The 7,545-nt window shown below is 35.0% G+C and overlaps 1 protein-coding gene across 1 annotated transcript; it reads left to right on the top strand.

The window, feature by feature from the left end:
- Window positions 1–1,207: 1,207 nt before the first annotated feature.
- Window positions 1,208–3,372, top strand: CABS1 (calcium binding protein, spermatid associated 1). The gene is made up of 2 exons (XM_003265703.4): window positions 1,208–2,608; window positions 3,223–3,372. Exon 1 carries the CDS (start codon window positions 1,299–1,301, stop codon window positions 2,487–2,489), a length of 1,191 nt encoding a protein of 396 aa, XP_003265751.2. The 5' UTR covers window positions 1,208–1,298; the 3' UTR covers window positions 2,490–2,608; window positions 3,223–3,372.
- Window positions 3,373–7,545: the final 4,173 nt, after the last annotated feature.

A 7,545-nucleotide genomic window follows, 5' to 3' on the forward strand; every position in this document is an offset into this window, starting at 1 on the left:
TCTAATGATCAAAGATCTTCTCCTGAAGTCACTACTAAAGAAGGGACCATTATACACACTCCCACTGGAAATTATGGCCTACCGTGGAAATCAACTCTTCTTCCTTCTAATTTCACAACATTCATGAGTTCCTCTAAGAACTCTGAACTTAATCCGGTTCTCAAAATGAAAAAAGACACCACAACAACTAATAACAATATTACACCTGGAGAAAGGAATTCTTCATCTGACAAATTCAAACTTTCACCTACTACCATTATTTCAACAAAAGGTATAAAAAATATTGTTTATAATAGTAGATATGTGGACAAGACATTTATAGAGAAAGATATATCAATTGAAGTAGTTCCTTTTATAGAAAACATTTTGAAAGAGGCAGATGACACCCCTTTGGCAGACGGAAATATTCCAAATAATGAGAATTATTTCCACATCTTGATTCTTGTTTCTGGGTGAATTTTGACACATGACACCAGCTCCCTGCCACTGATAACCCTCCCTGTCTTCTGGGTTAAAATAACAGCCTGCAGAAAAACATTCCTAAAACAATTTTAACGTGCAAAACTTGAGACCCTCACTGTTACTCAAGTAAATTCAAGAAGTAAGGAACACAATGAAAAAGAAAATACTAAAGACCCAAACAGGCCAATAACTATTTGTTATTATCTCTACTGAAAAAGTGGGACTTCCTGTTATGAATAAGAGAACTAACTGAATTCCCTGCTACCTAATTACCTTCTGTAGCTATACTTACTGACAAAAACACCATTAATTTTTTTAGATACCAATTTTTTTTAATACTATGAATCTTAAGGGAAAATGGCTTCATCTCAAAAATACTCTGTTACTTGCTTGGAAAATAGACGACTTTAAGCTGATGCTGATAAACTTGTGGCTTCCAGAGTTTTCCTTACAAATACTAAACCCACAAGGTACCTGGCAGTCTCTGCTATGTCTGTTTCAAGTGACCCTAGCTCTTTATCAGGAGACATTTTCCTTATAAACAGCAACATGGTAAATCTTAAGTTCCCTGCAATTGAAATGCTTGGCTGTGAATTTGATTTCATAATCAGCGCGGACTCTATTGTCTTTTCATCCAATATTCCTGCAATTAGCTAATCAATCGTAGCCTAGAAACAACCTCCAAGGAGACCCACTGACATTGCCCCCATAGTTGATGCAACAATCACCATGATGACCCAAGCTTTAGTCACTCTGATGAACACTGCTCTCCTGCCTAGAGATACCACTGAGTCCAGAAGCAAGACCTGTAAGAGTGCACAGTGCCACTTTGCCCCATGGCTGAAGACGGTTTGCCCAAAATTTATTCTCATCCTCCAACAGAAAGCAGTAAAACACCAACTGCAGCAGCCATTTTCTTTGGGGCTGACAATGCTATTCCCAAATCAGAAACAACTATTACTTCAGAAGGAGACCACGTCACTTCAGTAAATGAATATATGCTAGAAAGCGATTTTTCAACAACTACAGACAGCAAACTGACAGCTAAAAAGGAAAAACTCAAATCAGAAGATGATATGGGGACCGACTTTATTAAGTCAACAACTTACCTACAGAAAGAAATTACCTCTCTGACTGGCACTACAAACTCCATAACAAGAGACTCTATTACTGAAACTTTCATGCCAGTGAAAATTGGAAATATTTCATCACCAGTTACTACTGTTTCTTTAATAGATTTTTCCACTGACATAGCAAAAGAAGATATCCTGTTGGCTACCATTGACACAGGAGATGCAGAGATCTCAATAACATCTGAAGTCTCTGGCACACTAAAGGACAGCAGTGCCGGTGTTGCTGACGCTCCTGCCTTTCCACGTAAAAAGGATGAAGCTGATATGAACAAGCACAATTCCTCCATCAAATCCAATGTCCCTGCTGATGAGGCTGTTCAGGTCACTGATTCCATTATTCCTGAGGCTGAAATCCCTTCTGCTCCTGAAGAAAGCTTCACTACTATTCCAGACATAACTGCCCTTGAAGAAGAGAAAATAACCGAAATTGACCTAAGTGTTTTAGAAGATGACACCAGTGCTGTGGCTACATTAACTGACTCTGATGAAGAGAAGTTTATCACTGTGTTTGAACTCACTACCTCTGCTGAAAAAGACAAAGATAAACGGGAAGATACTCTGCTAACCGATGAAGCATCTACCAAGGGAGCCAATATTTGGACGGAGAGAGATACTGCAAATGAAGCAGAGACCCATTCTGTTTTGCTTACTGCTGTTGAATCCAGATATGACTTCATTGTCCCTGCATCAATAGCTACAAACCTAGTGGAAGAATCATCTACAGAAGAAGATTTGTCTGAAACTGATAAAATAAAGACTGTACCTAAGATCACTGAGCCATTTTCTGGAACTACCTCTGTATTAGATACCCCAGACTATAAGGAAGACACCTCCACAACTGAAACGGGTATCTTTGAGCTACTGAAAGAAGAACCCGATGAGTTCATGATTTGAAAGCAGCAAAAGAGATACCGTGTAGAATTGTGCAATAGCCTAGCCAGCTAGCCTTAACGTCTAAGAAGTTTTTCCAACATGCAAAAACCTTTAGAAATGAAAGAATGTGGGCATTTAAGGCAAGTATTCGACTTAATAAAAGCAGATGCTTAGGACTACAGGTCATGTAACAGATTTACGGAAACTTAAAAACCGCAGTGTAAGAGTCCCCCTAGTATCACAAAGTTTCAATATTCTAACAATTACTTAATGTAAAATTTTTCGTCCTAGCCTTCAGGGAGTATGAAGACAGAGCAATGTAAAAGCTCATTTCTACAACATTTAATGATGCATATCATTTAGTTAACAGTCAATATTATACTTAAGTGAGAATTAAGGATATGAAGAGAATCAAATTAACCTCTCAAAAACATTACCATAGCACTAAAAAGTTCTCCCAAAATGCTTGTTCTAAACAATGTTTTCATTAGTATTTCGCCAATGATTCTCTTCTATTTAAAAAATTTTTAATCCTCACTAAGAATTAAGGCAATTCAGTAATTGTTTAGCACCCACATGTAAGATACATAAGATTTATGATAGGGTTCTTGGCACATGTTAGATACAAACTAAAGCAAAATGATATTTTACAAATATGCATATTTGTCAGAAAAAATGTTCTGTAAACATATATATCAATTTAATTTTCTTTCTGTTAAAATATGTTTTCTGAATTTTTGTCCATGTTTTCCAGGTCTTAAACACTGAATATCACACTCTTCTTATGATTCTTGTTAGCGATTCAGGACGTAAATCTTCATTCTTTTCTGGCACAGACTACTTAAATGGGTCTGTTTTCACTTTGCTCATTTTTCTTCAATAAATCTTTTTGGCAAGCAACTGAGTTACTGTGTGTAGGTGTGTTTGATATTCTAGTACAGACTTCTCAAATTAGGAGAAATAAAGAGAAATGAAAATTCATTGTTTGTTTAAAGAATAATATAGCTCTAATCACCAGAAGTAAAATTATTCTATAGAGATTCATAATTGCATTACACTAAAAAAGAAATAAAAACAATGCCAAAACACCAAGTGAATGAAAGATATTATGTATGGGGGGGTTTGTATAGGGATTTGCACCATTAAATAAACTATAGACTAGAATAATCATAATAGTGTGTTAAAACCCAGAAACAAATTATGACACAAAAATTTGTTATACAGTGAAGTGGACTTCAAAAACATGGGATATAATAGTTAATCTTACTTGAACAATCAGTATTTGGTAAAAAATATGTTGGAATAATAAACAAATTTTTAAATTCTTTTTAAGACCATACTTTAAAATAAATTCTACATGGATTAAATACTTTAATGTAAAAACTAAAACCATACAAAAACTTAGGAGGAAATGTACTTGTATATCTATCCAAATGGACCTGAGAAATCGAAGCATATATGAAAAGGTGATAAGAAGATTGATAGGTCTGACACCATGAATAGTTAAAATTCTGAAACAAAGAAAATTAACATAAAATTTAAAAGTAAATAACTTTATTTTACAGAGCAGTGAAAAGATTACTATCATTTTTCTATAAAAGTTTCTACAAAGTATTTTAAATGAACAGTAGGAATAAACATAATTCATGAAACACAAATTGTTAATGAACATGTGAAAAATATTCAATAGACATATTCACAAAATTAAAATAAAGCTATTACACATCAGTTTTAGCCATTTGAGGATTGACAGTGATTATTGTACATATTCATTGTCAACTCATTTTCCAAACTTCCTCCAAATTTCTCCAGCCTTTCTGGAATGCTAGAAGCCAATTTGGCAATACATGTAGCAAGCATTTTAAAAATTGGAAGTTTTGGCCCAGTTATTTTACATATTTTACATATTTTAGCCCTGGGAATTTTCCTAAGAATCAGAAATTATGAAAGTTCTAACAGTTACTGAGCTCTGACTAGTTGTGTTTACATTTAGAATAACATTTGATTCTCATGATACCCTAGAAGGAGAAACATTATTATTCTCATTTTAGTGATAAGGAAACAGAAAAGCTACTCAACATGCACCAAGCTTCATAGTTAATATGTAGCAAAGAACGCTTCAAACCCAGGCAGTCTTCATCCAGAACCCATGCTCTTTTAATCACTATACTGTATGGGCCTTCAGATTTAAACACAAGAATGTTGGCAAACTCTTACACTGAAGAATGTGATTTTACATGTTCATAAGGGAAAAAACACTGAAAACAATCTACAATTGTAGTCACATGTAATTAATTACACTTCTATATACCCATATGAAGCCATAGCTTGCATCTTTTAAAATGGTTCTAAGGAAGAATATTTAATCAAATGGATGATATTTTCATACAACTCTAAGCAAATTTACACAGTGGTATGTATGCAATATATACACGCATACACATACACACGCATGCAGAATGTCTGGATTATATATATCACAATATATAATCTCTAGGAAGGACTGCAGGTGATTCCGTTTCATTCTCTGTGCTTTTGTGCATTTTTTTTTTTTTTTGAGACGGAGTCTTGCTCTGTTGCCCAGGCTGGAGTGCGGTGGTGCGATCTCGGCTCACTGCAAGCTCCGCCTCCCAGGTTCACGCCATTCTCCTGCCTCAGCCTCTCTGAGTAGCTGGGACTACAGGCGCCCGCCACTACGCCCAGCTAATTTTTTTTGTATTTTTAGTAGAGACGGGGTTTCACCGTGGTCTCGATCTCCTGACCTCGTGATCTGCCCGCCTCGGCCTCCCAAAGTGCTGGGATTACAAGCGTGAGCCACCGCGCCCGGCCGCTTTTGTGCATTTTTAAATGCTCTCCAATCATCCAGAACATAAACTGTACATATGAGAGGATGAATGTTTGTCAACCCCATTAACTAGAAAACCTGGAAGCCAAGCTAAATCTTTCACTCTTACTTGCTTCCCATACCCAATTAAAATATTACAAGTATTTTGAGTGTTCCCTATGTGTCAGACACTACTTTATTTTTCATTCACAAGGCATGTACATGCACCAACTATGTTCCAAGCACCATGAAAGTGTTTTGAGACACTGTAGTGAATCAAATGACACCATCCCTGCCTTCATGGAAATTAATCTACCATAAAAGACAAATTTTAGACAATCTGAAATAATCACACAGGAAGAAATGACTACACGCAAAATGTGGTGGGTGTTTCAAAGAAAAAACAAAAGATTATAATCGCAGATTTTACATACATTTAAGGCCAAGAAATTGTTTCTGAGGGGGTAGGATTTAAGCTAAAATATTGAAAAATGTGGAGCGATAAGGAAACAACATCTCCAAATCCTTGAGGCTAGATTTTTCAAGGATATGAACAGATACAGTATCAGCTGGAACATAAGATGAAACTGGAAAGGTAGGAAAGAGACAAATTATACAGTACTTGTTAAACATCCTGGATCTTACCTGTTTGGAAGATATTAAAGGTTTTAATCATTTTATCCTCAAAACAATCTTAGTACTGAGGGCACTGGCTAGCTGAAAAGCATCATTATTTTATAAACTCCAACTATACTTCTTTCAAGGACTTTGTTTAGGAAAATAACTTGATAGTCCCCTTTGCTTGGAGGAGATGAGGCTCTCAGGCATAAACTGAACTGGAACAGTTAAACAGTGCTAAATGACAAGTTAATGGGTGCAGCACACCAACATGGCACATGTATACATATGTAACAAACCTGCACATTGTGCGCATGTACCCTAGAACTTAAAGTATAATAATAATAAAATAAAAAAAGAGTAGAAAAAAATAAAAATAAAAATAAATAAATTTCAAATAGGTGTTGTTTTCCCAAATGCTATTTTCTGCATCAATCCATGTGACCATGCAATATTTTTTTTATTTCTCATACTGCAAAAATGGTGGATTACATTAATTTATATCTTAATATGACACTAGATTTTTATTTCTGGGATAAACCCCATTTTGGCATTGTGTATTATGTGTGTATATTTATGTATTGCTGAATTCAATTTGCTAATATGTTGTTGAGGATTTTTGTGTTTATATTGATACAAATATTGGTGAGTTTAATTTTAATCTTTTAGTATTATCTTTATAACAGAGTAATGTAGGCCTCAAATAATGAGTTTAGAGTGTTCTCACTTATTCTATTATCTTGAAGAGAGATTGTATACAATTGGCAGTGTTTCATTTTTAAAGTTTTAGAATTCGCTTGAGATATAATCTGTTCTTTTAGCTATCTTTTACAGAAAGGCATAAACTGTAAATTCAATTATTCTTTATTTTATAGAGGACTATTTAAAATTGTATCTTTCATCTGCAGAGTTTTGGCAATTTGTAGTGTATAAGAATTGGTCTATTTCTTCTAAGTTGTCAAATTCATAGGCATAAAATTGTATATTGGTTCTGTATTAATCTCATTAAAAGCATATATAGTAATAACATCCTTCAAAAAAAAAAAAAGATAATGTGCTCTACAACAGAAGTTAACAGGAATTTGGGGCTAGGGCTTAGAAATAACAAGAAGAACAGCACATCGGCAACTGGAACAGCACATCGGCAACAGCACATTGGCATCCAGGAAGATGAGTGGCCAGTGAGATTCCTGGTGGTCAATGAACATTTTTCCAAGAAAGGGTGCCTAATTATCCATTTTACCTTGTGCCATTTCAAAGCAAAGTTTCTCCTTGCCCTGAAATTTGATTAAATGTCTGTAAGACACAAGGTCTTGAATATGCAATTCTTGAAAAAATAAAGAAATACAGGAGGCAAAGAAGAAACAGATGAGTAATTAGAAAATGAATATGAGACAGTCTTTCTTCCCAGATATTCTAAATAGTGATGCCCTGAGAAAGGAGTGATGGGCGTACAGTGAGTAGACATTTAGAATAGTCACATTTCACAGATAACCAAAGTGAAACAGAAAAGTCACTGGCCCCAGATAACGATGCTAGTAAGTAACAAAGCTTAGCTCCAGAGACTTGAGTGGCTCCAAAATTCAAGTTCAAATCACACTGCTTTGTGTCAACTGTTGAATAATGAATCATTCC

Source organism: Nomascus leucogenys, chromosome 9 (genome assembly GCF_006542625.1).
Source record: "Nomascus leucogenys isolate Asia chromosome 9, Asia_NLE_v1, whole genome shotgun sequence".
NCBI lineage: Eukaryota > Metazoa > Chordata > Mammalia > Primates > Hylobatidae > Nomascus > Nomascus leucogenys.

Excerpts from the sequence above, each read along its gene's own strand:
- CABS1 (XM_003265703.4), top strand. The coding sequence starts at position 1,299 with ATGGCTGAAGACGGTTTGCCCAAAATTTATTCTCATCCTCCAACAGAA.